The following is a 13,459-nucleotide window of genomic DNA, read 5'->3' as shown; positions in this document are numbered from 1 at the left end:
CCTGCTTGAGCACGGGCTGCTCCTCCATCTGACCCCTTTGATTTGGTCTCCTGCTAATTCCTGCTCCTTCAACCACTGTGTTGCTTGGATTTAATATTCACACTTTGTTATTTTCTATAATTCCTTGTCTTGTTACCATACTTATTTTAACATCTTGGGCCTTCTCTTCCATTGGTCAACGTTGTTGGTTGGTTGTTTTCCCTTTGCAGAAGATGTGCTCCTCAGGGTTCTGTGCATTGGAGACCCTGCCTAGCAATGCATGTTACAGAAGGGCCCAGGCATACTTTGGTGCCAGGCACCCACGTGTGGAGGAGGCGTGGACAAGAGCCAAGGGCAGAGGCCCCAGGACTATAAAATCAAAGCCAGTCATTTCCCCCCAGGTTCCTCCTCGTCCCTGGGCTTGACCTCAGGCCCTCGAGAGCATTCGCATGAGGGGGCAGCCCCTCCCAGGTAGCCATCCACCTGTCTTTCTGCCTGAATATCCTACCTTCAGCCTGCTCTGGAAAGCCAAGCTTTTGTGGCCACTGATCCGTGCAGTTGAAGGCCTGTGGTGACTATGCCAGCAGACTTAGGGGACACGGAGTAGCAGAACCTACCCTGGTTTTCTCTGCTGTATCCTTGTAGCGTGTCCCTCCGCTGCCCCTGCCACTTCACCCCTTGTGCCCCAGCTTAGCCTTTCAGCTCTCCCAGGGCTTCCTAGCATGCAGAGAAAATGTTCTCACCTATCTGTGGTTTGTCCAGGGAGCGCCTGGGGGTCAGATGGGCAGACACACAGGGTCTGTGCCAGGCCAGGAAACTCCCCCAGTCTAGACCTCCTTGCTGACACTCGCACTCAGCTGTCACTCGTGTGTCCACAGGGTCTGCGGAAGCGGGAGCTGCTCAAGGAGTTGCTGCCGGTCATCGGGCAGAACCTCCGCTTCCAGCGCCTCTTCACCGAGTGTCAGGAACAGCTCGACATCCTGAGGGACAAGTAGCCTACTCTTACCTGCCCCGCCTACAGCATGGGCAGGGCCACACTCACGCCGCTGAGGACACGCAGGGCCACCTCTCACCTCGTCGGGCTACAGGAGGACGAGGAGACACTGGCAGGAGGTGGGCTGTCCTGTACCAGCACCAGCCCAGGCCCCTGGGTAGACATCCCCTGTGTCCTGGGCCTGTTGCTGCTCCCTTGGAAGGGGTCTGCTCTGCCCACAACTCGTCCCTCTCTCCAGCACCCCTGTGTGGAGCAGGGGCTGGGGGTCTACCCTGCTGCCCTGGGCTCAGTGAGGCACTCCCAGGCCTGCCGTCTCCAGCACGGTCCCAAGGTGGACACTAGCCCCTGCCACTGCAGGTGCCGTGCTGCTTCAGCTATGACGAATGAGCCATTTGTGAAAGAGAGGACCCTAAAATGTTAGTGTATTATGCAGTCAGTAGACTGAACCGAGACCTATGTAAAAGGAAAAGCTATTCCAACACACGGACTATTTTTGTACTAGAATTTGCTAACTTGTAATATGGAATTTTCCTTTTGGCCAATAATCAGGATGTCCCTATAAGTCACTTGGACATTGGTTACTTGTAGGAAATTTAAACTCTAATTATGACAGCTACATTGAAAAATAATTGTACTGAAATTAACTTGTCTATCTTCATTTGGTTTTAATTTTTAAATGTTTGTAAAAAGAGACTTTTTGGGGGGATGGGGCAGAGGGTGGGCGATTTCTTTTGTAAGTGTAAAATAAATGAAAACGCATTGGATACCAAATCATCCTGACTTCTCCTGCCTTTTTCCTTCTAACTTCCACCTTCCTCCCCACACTGCGGATCCCTCTCCTGAAATGGGCAATGGTGGAACATCGGAGACAGAAGGGATCTTTGATGTCATCTAATCCCTCCTGGCCCCTCCCTGCAGAAATTCATTTCACAACGTGGAGGTCACTTCCCTGGTCGTGCAGCATCTCAGGCAGATCTGGGGCTGGCAGGCAGACCACCTCGCATGTGTCTTCTCCCAAACCAGGCATTGAGGTCCTTGGATCTGGCTGTGCTGTGCCCCAGGTCCATAACCATGCTGGGCACCAGGGGCTGCAGCTGGCTTGCTGATGTCATGGAAAGAAATCAGTACAGATTCGCATTTTCTGAAGAATTATCTGGAAACTGGGATTTTTCTTAGAAAGTGTCCAGATGCTGACCCACAGGATGGAAAATAACTAGAATCATAGAATCTTCAAGCATGGTGAGGGCTGAACACCTTCACCCCTGGGTCCTGGACCTCATCATCACCTCGCTGCCAGCTGTGTGTGGTCCTCAGACAGGGGAAGGAGGCCTGGGCGACTGACCACTGACATCTCCTCTCTGGCTGTTTCCCTGCCTAGTGGCCATCCCACTGCCTGTCTCACTCAGGCGTCAGGTGGCTGGATAAGACCCAGGCACACAGGCATGCCTAACAAAGACAGCACACAGACTGCGTGTGGGCATGGACACCTCCAAAGCCAGGCTGCAAGTGTGAGCTTTTCTTTAAGGACTGAGGATCCAGAGATGCTCTGTGGGTCAGGCAATGCCCCTAGCAACTCTGCAGCGAGGCATCGAGAACTTTGGAGCCATAGGATGTCCACAGCCGCAGGACTGACATGCCTGTCTGGGGTCCAAATCAGCAAAAATCCAGGCCTTGCTTTTTACTGTCAAATGGAGATGAGGTTAAGAAAACCTGCATGGTTGTGAGAACTACCTGGGATCATGTAGGCAAAGTCCTGGCACTTAACAAATGCTCCATTGAAGAAAACTTTGCAATCAGTGTTTTTACACCATTATTTGGAAAGGAAAGGAAAACAAGCAGCAGAAAGTTGGAGACTTCCAAACTTTCCAAAATGACCCTCCTGTGTGAAACAGCCAAAGGAACCAGTCAAAGTACATGAAACAATGATCTCAAGACATTGGATATCAGAAAACAAAGGACAGTGATTCCTGGGAGATGGAAAACAACCAAGATAAACCCTATCACTATCCCAGCTTACTACCTGGAGAGTTTCCAGGGTGCAGCAAAGGTAGGGGAAGCAGAGATAGACCCCAGCCGACTACTTCAGTTGAAGAAGTGAAGCTGAGAGCCCAAGGATACGAAGGCAGCTTGAGTTCACAGAACAGAGTAGAATACGAGAGAGCAGAAAGTTCACAGAGAGAGAATCCTGGAGCTTGGTGGATGGAGCACCTTTGTGTATTCATCTGGGTGCTGATCAGTGCATGTACATGAAGAAATGGCCAAGACCAGACAAAGAACTTTCTGAAAGGATTAGAGTGAAAATTGCCTGGTTATCTCCGGGCTGGAAACTATTCCTACCAACCAAACTAGGAAAACTCGTAACTCACAGGGTTGGGGTAGAGTACTCAGGAAGTCTTGCCTGTTGGAGAATAATAGGCAAGTAGTGCTCTAATTATTCTCCAATACTATTCTCCAATAGTACTCTTCCAATAGTATTGGAGAATAATCAGAGCACTACTCCAGATCCATCTAACAAAAAAATAAAACCAAGACCTGAACGGATCAACTGTTTCCAAGTAATTCTATTACAAAGCAAAGTTCAAGAGGATTTATAAGAATACAAAAGTATGCAACATCCAACAAGGTAAACAGGTAAAGTTCACAATGTCTGGCCTCCAAACAAAGATGACCAGGCATACAAAGAAGCAGGAATACATTCCAAAAGGAGGAGAATAATCATTCTGACTAATAGATTGAAACTGACTCAGAATTTACACAGATATTAGCATTAGCAGAAGACATTAAAACAGTTATTATAACACTATTCCTTATGTCAAAAAGTTAACTGGAGACATAGAAGATCATAACAAGAAAGTCAGAGTCAAACTTGTAGAGATAAAAACTATAACATGGAGATGAAAAAAATGCATGGGACAGGATTAATGGCAGATTAGACACTGCAAAAAAAAGATTAGTGAACTTGAAGGCATAGCAATAAAAATGCTCCAAAACAGAGAAAAAATCTAAAAGAGGAAGAGAAAATAGCACCAGTAAGTCGTGGAAACATGTAAAGTAGCTAACTATACAAGTAATTGAAGTCCACAAAGGAGGAGAGAAGGGGGTGACACAAAAATATGTTGGAAGAAATAATGAGCCAAAACACCCCACCCTTTCCCTCTGTCCTTGATGCCATTGTCCGTTTTCCCCTCACTCCTACTCTTAATGACTGCTGACCTCCCTACCCCTGTCCACTGATTCCCCACACCTTCCCACTATCTCTGCTTGTTTGCAAGCAGACTACTGCGTGCCTATATCTTCCTAGGTTGGGACTCTGTGCCTCTCTCCTCAAAGTTCCAACCTGATCACCTTGGGCACCTACCAACTTCAGCTTCTGATTACATGTGAGGAGTCAGAGCCCTTTACAAATTAAGTTGGTGCAGTGGGAAGTTGTATATACACACAGTATGCACACTCGAGAAAGAGCAAAATCCGTCATCTCTTCCATTATCCCTGTCCTCTCACATACTTGGCAAATATTTTCTCCAGACTGTTCTTCATCCTTAAATTTTATTTGTGTGTTTCTAATTTTTTTGAAGTTTAATTTTTGTTCTTTTGTTATTTATTTTAAGCGTAGGACACTTCGTCATAGGTACATGGATGGCAAATAAAATAAGTACATGAAGAGAAGTCCAATGTCATTAGTTATTCAGAAAATGGAAATTAAAACCACAATGATATAACAACACATATTACCTATTAGAATAGCATATTCAATACTGAATTTTAATGAGGATGTGGAGCAGCTGGAACTCTCAGACATTGCTACCAGGAATGCAAAATAGTATAGTCACTGATTAACAGTTTGAAGTATTCCCTCCTTTTTATTTCTTTGACGAATTTGAAGAATTGGTATTAAATTTTTTTTCATGTTTGATAGAATTTAGCAGTAAAGCCATCTGGGCCTGTACTTTTTTTGTAGGTAGAATTTTTTTTATTACTAATTACTTTTTACTTGTTACAGGTCTATTTGAATTGTCTGTTTTTAGTTGAGTCAGTTACAACAGTTTGTCTTTCTAGAAATTTGTTCATTTCATCTAAGTTGTCTAATTGATCGGCATACAGTTATTCATACAATTCCTTTATAACCTTTTTTCCCCCTGTGTGATTAGAGATGTCCTCTCATTTCTGATTCCAGCAAACAGTTTTCTCTTTTGTTTTCTCGATCAGTACAGGTAAAGATTTGTTGATTTTGTTGATTTTTGTAAAGAACCAGTTTTTGGTTTTCTTTATTTCCTCTACATTTTTCTATTCTTTACTTCATAAATTTATGCTCTAGTTATTATGATTTTCTTCCTTGTGCTTAGATTTAGTTTACTCCTCTTTTTCCAGTGTGTTAAGTTAGAAGGTAATGTGATTAAAGCTATAAAATTTCCCTCTAAGCACTGCCTGAGTGGCATATATGTTTCGGTATGGTGTATCCTCATTTTCATTCATCTCAAATTATTTTCTAATTTACCTTTTGATTTCTTCTTTGACTCATTGGTCAATTAGAGAATGTTGTTTAGTTTCTACATAATTGTGTTTCCCAATTTTATTTCTATCATTGATATAATTTCCTTTTATTGTGGTAAAAAAAACAAAAACATGCTTTATATTATTTCTATCCTTTAAATTATTGAGGTTTGTTTTATGGTTTACCCCAAAGAATGTTCCGTATACACTTGAGAACATATATTCTATTGTTGTTAAGTGTAGTCATGTTGCTCTTTTATAGCCACACCACTTCCCTTTCACCCTATCATCTCCTTAACCCATTAGCAACCACTAATCTTTTCTCCATTTCTTCAATTTTGTCATTTCAAGTATGTAAAATAAATGGAATCAAACAGTATGTAATCTATGGAGATTGTTTTTTTCCCCACTCAGGATAATTGGAGATTAATTCAAGTTGTTTTATGTATCAATATTTCATTGCTTTCTATATGCTATTTCATGGCTTTGCTAGACCCATTATTTAACCATTCACCTATTGAAGGACATCAGGGCTAATTCCAGGTTTTGGTTAAAGCTGCTATTAAAGTTTTTGTATAAACCTAAGTATTTTTCTGAGATAACTGCCTAGGAGGACAGTTGCTGGGTCTTATGGTATATGCACAGGTAGTTTGTTTGTTTTTCCAATAAAGTGACAGAGGCAATCCAGTGAAGAAGGAATCATGTTTTCAACAATTGGTGCTGGAAGCACTGGACATCCACATGCAAAAAGAAAATGAATCTAGACTTTAGAAATACTGCTCTAAGAAAGTCAATGTTAGAGAATGAAAAGACAAGCCCCAGACATGGAGAAAATGTTTGCAAATAACTTATCTGATAAAGGATTTGTATGCAGTCATACATTCTCTTTAAAGAACTCTTAAAAATCAACAATAGGAAAACAAGAAACAATTTTAAAATGGACAAAAGATCTGAACTGACACCTCAGAAAAGAAGATTTGCAGATGGCTATAAGAATATGAAAAGATGTCCAATATCATATGTCATGGGGAATTAAAAATGTAAAAAACAATGAGATACCACTAAATACCTATTAGATTGGCTAAAATAAAAAAATTAAAAATTGACAATACTAAATGCTGTCAAGGATGTGGAACAAGAACCCTCATTGCTGGTGGGTATATAAAATGGTAGTCACTTTGGAAGACAGTTGTGGAAGTTTCTTAAAAGCTAAATATAGCCTTACACAGGATCCAACAATTACACTCCTAAACATTTACTGAAATGAGTTGGAAACATATCCATACCAAAACCTGCTCACAAATGTTTTAGTAGCTCATTCATAGCTGCTAAAGAATGAAAGCAAAAAAAAGTACCCTTCAATAGAATGAACAAACTATTGTACAGATATGCATTGGAATATTATTCATCAATAAAAAGAAATGAACTATGAAGCCATGAAAACAATGTGAAGAGACCTTAAATGGAATATTGCTAAGTGAAAGCAGCCAATTTGAAAAGGCTACATACTGTATGGTTCCATCTAAATGACATTTTGTAAAAGGCAAAACCAAAGACAGTGAAAAGATCTGTAGTTGCCAGAGATTCTGTGGCTGGGAGTGAGAGGGCTGAACAGAAGGGAATGGATGAATAGGTGAAGCATGGGATTTTTACAGGGTGAAGCTGTTGTGTATGATTCTGTAATGGTGGATACATGAATATACATTTGTGAAAATTCATAGACTGTGCAACAAAGAGGAAACCCTAATGTAAATTACAGACTTCAGTATTTAGTTAATAATGATGTATTAATATTAGTTCATAAATTGTAACAAAAGTACCACACCAATGCAAGATGTTAATAACGGGAAATGGTGTACTAACTACTCAATTTTTGTATGTGTGTGTCCTATAATTGTGTGTTAATGTTTGAAAATCTATTGGAAGTATTTGTATGAGACATATTTTTCTGGATTTTCTACTCTGTTCCTTTGATTTGTGTACCTGTCTGTCAATATCGCATTCTCTTTTTTACTGTAGCTTTATAAAAAGCCTTAACATTGGGTAGAGTGATTTTTTTCCAACTTTGTTTTTCTGTTTCAGAACATTTTAGCTATTGTAGGACCTGTGTCTTTCCATATAAATTGTAGTATAGGCTTGTCTGCATCTACCAAAGTACTTGGGTTTTTATCATAATTGTGTTAAAACTGTATAGCATTTTGGGGAAATTTAATGTCCTTACTATGTTGAGTCTTCCAATCGATGAACATGGTATGTCTCTCCATTTATTTGACTTCTTTCATTATCATTGTGTAGTTTTCATCACATAAGTCCTGTAACTATATTTTGAGATATACACCAAAGATTTTTGTAAGCAGTTACAAATAGTGTTGTATTTTAATTTCAGTGTCCACATGTTCATTGCTTGTGCATAGAAAAACAATCGATTTTTATATGTTGCTCTTATATCCTGCAAACTTGTTGAATTCAATAATTAGTTCCAAGACTTTTCTGTAGATTCCTTGGACTATCCACATAGACGATGTCATCTGAAAGTAGGGACAATTTTATTTCTTCCTTTGTGATTGATATACCTTTTATTTCCTTCATCTTATTGCACTGGTTAGAACTTCCAGTATTTTTTTGAATGTTTTGTGGGGGGTTTTCTCTTCTCTTTTTTTTTTTTATTTCAACCACTTTATTTGAATATCCAGTTAGTGATTTAACAATATAGTTCTTTTCTTGCGCTGGTAACTGATGGGGCCTTAAGTTGCCACAAAGCCTGCTAAAGCAACCACAGCAGCCACTGTTTTCAAAGCAACATATCCTACAGTCCCATACCCTTTAGTCTGCAACATCTCTAAACGAAGAGCTATCTGATAACAGGAGGATAGGTCCCTGATCTTAGGGGCAAAGCATTCAGTCTTTCACTATTAAGTATAATGTTAGCTGCAGGTTTTTTAGAGATGTTCCTTATCAAGTGGAGGAATCCCTCTCTATTACCAGCTTTCTGAGAGTTTTTAATCATTGGACTTTGTCAAGTGCTTTTTCTGCATCAATTCAACTGATAAGATAATGTGATTTTGCTTAGCCAGTTAGTATGGTGGATTATATTGATTGATGTTTGAACATTAAACAAGACTTACATGCCTGGAATAAACCCCACTTGTTCATGGTCGATAGTTCTTTTTTGAAAAGTATTTTTAAATTATAATTGACATATTATTTTCAGTTGTACAACATAGTAATTAGGCATTTATACACCTTATTAAGTCATCACCCCAATAGGTTACTAGTACCTGTCTGACACCGTGATGTACTTCTTTTTAATATGTTGCTTAATTCCATCTGATAATATCATCTTAAGAATTTTTGCATGTGTATTCATACCTGTCTGCAGCTTGGAGTTTGTTGTGGATTTTTTTTTTCTACTATTTGTAGTTGGCCTGTAGTTTCTTTTTTTGTACTATTTGTCTGGCTTTCATATTAGGATAATACTACTTCATAAAATGTTCCCTCCTGTTTTCTGGAAAAGATTGTATAGAATTGATGGTGATTCTTTAAACAAATTAGTAGAATTCTTCATGAAACCATCTGACAATGGAGATTTTTATTTTAAGAATTCTTTAACTACAAATGCAATGTCTTTAATAGCTATATGACTATTAAGATTATCTATTTTATATCAGGTTGGTGTGGCAGTTTTTGTTTTTTAAGAAATTGATTCATTTCTTTAAGCTGTTAAATTTATGTTTGTGGAATTGTACCTACCATTTTGTTATCCTTTTGATGTCTTCAGTGTTTATAGTGATAACCTGTATTTTATCCCCTATTTGGTACCACAGTACCACAACATTGGTAATTTGTGGTTTCAATCTTTTTTTTCTTTTTTGATCTTGCTAGAGATTTGCCAATTTTATTGATCTTTCAGAACTTTTAGTTTAATTGATTTTCTCTATTTTTCTGCTTTCAATTTTATTATTCATGTTCTTATATTTATTTCCTTACTTCTGCTTGCTTTGGTTTTATTGTGCTTTTCCTTTTCTAGGTTTGTAAGGTAGGAGCTTATAATAGATTATGATTTGAGACAATTCTTTTTTCCAGCGATATTGAGATATAATTGACATAAAACATTGTGTAAGTTTATGGCGTACAATTATGGTGATGATTGGATACACTTATGTATTGCAAAGTGATTACCACATGGTTAGTTAACACCTCGATCGCCTCACATAATTACCATTTATTTTTTGTGGTGAGAACATTAAAGATCTACTCTCTCTTGGCAACTTTAAAGTTAGGTTGTTTATTTGAGATTTTGTTTTTCTTAGTGTATCCATTTATCATTATAAATTTCCCTGTTAGAATTCCTTTTGCTGTATTCCATTAGTTTGGGTATATTGTGTTTCCATCTTTGTTTGTCAAAGATGTTTGTCATCTTTGTTTGTCAAAATGTTTTAAATTTCCTTTTTTATTTCTTCTTTGACCTACTAGTTGTTCAGTAGTGTGTTAATTTCCCCATATCTTTGAATTTTCTAGCTTTCTACTATTGATTTCTAGTTTCATACCATTGTAATAAAAAAAAGATACTTGGTATGATTTCAATCTTCTTAAATTCGGTAAGGCTTGTTTTGTGACCTATCATATGATCTAACCTGGAGAATGTTGTGTGTATACTTGAGAAAAATGTGTGTTCTGCTGCTATTTGATGGAATGTTCTGTATAGGTCTGTTTAATTTAAACTGTATTTTAAGTTCAACATTTCTTTATTTATTTTCTATCTGGATGATCTATCCATTGTTGAAAGTAGGGTGTTAAAGTCCCGTACTGTTATTGTATTATTGTCTATTTCTCCCTTCAAATCTATTTGTATTTGCTTAATATAGTAGGTGCTTCATTGCTGGGTTCATATCTATTTATGATTGTTATATTCTCTTAATGAATTGACTCCCTTATTATTATACAATGACCTTTTTTCTTTCTTGTTAAAGTTTTTGACTTAAGGTATGTTTTCTCTGATATGAGTATACCTACCCCTGCTCTCTTTTGGTTTCTATTTGCATGGGATGTCTTTTCCCATCCCTTCACTTTTAGCCTATGTGTGCCCTTGAAGCTGAAGTGAGTCTCTTGTGGGCAGCACATACCTGAGTCTTTTTTGTTTTTTTAAACCATCTGGCCATTCTATGCCTTTTGATTGGAGAATTTAATCCATTTACATTCAGAGTAATTATTGATAGGTAAGGACTTGTAGGTAATAGGAGTTCTTAGGTAATTATAAATAATGCCATCTTATTGATTCTTTTCTGGCTGTTTTGTAGTTCCCTTGTTCCTTTCTCCCTTTCTTGTACCCTTCCTTTGTGAATTATTTTTCTTAGTGACATGCTTTGATTTCCTTCTCTTTATATTTTGAGAATCTACTATAGGTTTTTCCATTGTGGAGGCTTACATAAAACATTTATAGATACATTTTTTGTGAATCTACTCTAGGTTTTCTGTTGTGGTTACCATGAGGCTTACATAAACACTTTATAGATATAACAGTCTATTTTGATGCTGATAAAAAGTTATCTTTGATATCATACAGAAACTCTATGCTTTTATTGCCCTCCTTTTATATTTTTATGTAATAATTTACTTCTTTTTATGTTGTGTATTATAAAATTATTTTAGTTATAGTTATTTTAAATACTCTTGTCCTTTAACTTATGTACTAGAGTTAACTGGTTAATAAACCAGTTTACAGTATTATAGTATTAGAGTGTTCTGAATTTGACTATATTACAGTATTAGAATGTTCTGAATTTGACTATATACTTACTTTTACCAGTGTGTTGTATATTTTCAATGTCTTCATGTTATTTAATGTCTTTTCATTTCATCTTGAAGAATTCCTTTTAGCATTTCTTGTAAGGAAGGTCTAGTGATAATGAATTCACTCAGGAATATCTTTATCTTTCCATCATTTCTGAAGAACAACTTTGCCAGATATACCATTTCCCTGAAAATAAAACCTAGCCAGACAATCAGCTCTAATGCATCTTTTGGAGCAAAAATTAATATAAGACCCAGTCTTATATTATATTATATTAGATCCAGCCTTATAGTAAAATAAGAATTTTTGCTCCAAAAGACACATTAGATGTGATTGTCTGGCTAGGTCTTATTTTCAGGGAAACACAGTAGCACTCTTGGATGACACTTTTCTCTTTTAGCACTTTGAATATATTATCTGACTCTCTCCTGGCCTGTAAGGTTTCTTCTGATAAATTCTCTGATCACCTTAGGGGGTTCTCTTGTAAGTTATAAACTTTTCTCTTGCTGCTTTTAAGATTTTCTATTTGTCTTTGATTTTTGGAAGTTTTATTATAATGTGTCTTGGAGAAGATCTCTTTAACTTGAGTTTGTTTAACGACCTATGAATTTCATCAATGTGGATATCTAACTCTCTCCCCAGATTTGGGATGTTCTTAGCCATTATTCCTTTAAATAAACTTTCTTCCCCCTTCTCCCATTCTTCTCTTTCTAAGATTCCAATAATTCACAGATTGTTTCTTTTGATGGTAAACTATAGTTCATGTAGGCTTTCTTCACTCTTTTTCATTCTTTATTCTTTGTTCTCCTCTGACAGGATAATTTCAAAGTTTATGTCTTGTAATTCACAGAATCTTTCTTCTGCTTGATCTATTCTGCTGTTGATGCTTTCTATTTCATCTTACATTTCATTCATTCTATTCTTCAGATCCAGTATTTCTGTTTGGTTACTTTTTATGATTTCTATCTCTTTGTTAAACTTCTCATTTTACTTGTGTATTGTTTTCCTGATTTTAATGAATTGTCTTTCTGTGTTTTCTTGTACCTCATTGAACTTCCTTAAAATAGCTATTTTTAATTCTTTATTGATTAAATCTCAGATCTCCACGACTTTGGGACAGCTTACTTGTTAATTATTGTGTTTCTTTGGTAATGTCATGTTCCTTGAAGTTTTGCATTGATGTCTGCATTTGACATAGTAGTCACCTCCTCTAATTTTCACTAACTGCCGTCAGGAGAGAAATATTAATAACTTCTGTCAGCCCTGCTAGAGATTCTGAGGCTTTCTCAAACATTCTATTGGTACCCTAGCTCCACACTTCTTGTTCCCTCTTAAGGAAGAATTCTTAAACTTGTATGCCTTCTCTCAATCCTGCAACACACGAGGGTGGGTGGTGAAAGTCTCTCTTGCTTTCCCAAGGGTAGAGGCAAGAGCCATGTTTGTTGTCTCTCACTGGACTGCAGATTCAGATTCTGTGCACGCTCACTATCTTCTGCTGAAGCTTGCTCTCACCACTGCCACTGGGAGCAAGCTCACACAAGGAGATGGCCACAGCGGTGTGTGGGGGGTGGGGAGTTGAGTGTAGGTGAGGCACATGGAGCACTGGGGTTGCCATGGGCCAGTTGGGGGCATCTGTGCATGAGGCATCACTGGTAGTTCATGGGAAGGCTTCTTAATGGAGTCTGATGCTGTTAATAGGATCTATACCCCTTTAATGCTCTCAGAGTGCTGTCTACCACTCTCCTGGGCTCCTGCTCCTCAGTCATGCAGCTCATGATTCAGTACTCTGGATAGGGAAAGGGGGGAGAAGGGCCTTTTTGACAGCAACCTGCCTGCACAGCTGGGGAAGCCAGGTGCTCACTCAACACTCTCAATTTTCCCTGCAGGAGAAATCATGGGCCTAGAAGATCTCTCTTGGTCCTCCACTGTACCACCTTAGGGAAGGGATGATTCAGGTAAGTCAAACTATTTCTCTTACCCTCTCCAATGTGTCCAAACTTGTAATTTTTTGTTGCTGTTGTTGTTCCAGTGATGTGCTGGAACTTCTCTACTAAAAACCTGGACTTCTCTTGTTTATAAGTGATTATCTAAGACAGTATTCTCCAGGGGCTCCTGAGCCATGGCCAAAAAAGGCTGTAGCCAGTTCTTGGGCCACTGCAGGGTCTATAGCCAAAACTGAGGTCTGTAATCTTATTACATGATGC

The 13,459-nt window shown here is 38.3% G+C and overlaps 1 protein-coding gene across 5 annotated transcripts in view; it reads left to right on the top strand.

Moving 5' to 3' along the window:
- The window catches only part of HIRA (histone cell cycle regulator), an 84,290-nt gene extending 82,544 nt beyond the window's left edge, over positions 1-1,746 (top strand). For all 5 annotated transcript variants that reach the window (XM_081037871.1, XM_081037873.1, XM_081037875.1 and 2 more), the window contains one exon: positions 858-1,746. In XM_081037871.1, coding sequence (XP_080893997.1) covers positions 858-1,315 — 458 coding nt within the window. In that variant the 3' untranslated portion in view covers positions 1,316-1,746. The remainder of the gene's footprint in view (positions 1-857) is intronic.
- Positions 1,747-13,459: the final 11,713 nt, after the last annotated feature.

The sequence above is a fragment of the Rhinolophus hipposideros genome (assembly GCF_964194185.1).
Source record: "Rhinolophus hipposideros genome assembly, chromosome: 24".
Taxonomy (NCBI): Eukaryota; Metazoa; Chordata; class Mammalia; order Chiroptera; family Rhinolophidae; genus Rhinolophus; species Rhinolophus hipposideros.
The sequence above is the reverse complement of the archived record's forward strand: the minus strand, read 5'-3'. Positions and strand labels throughout refer to the sequence as shown.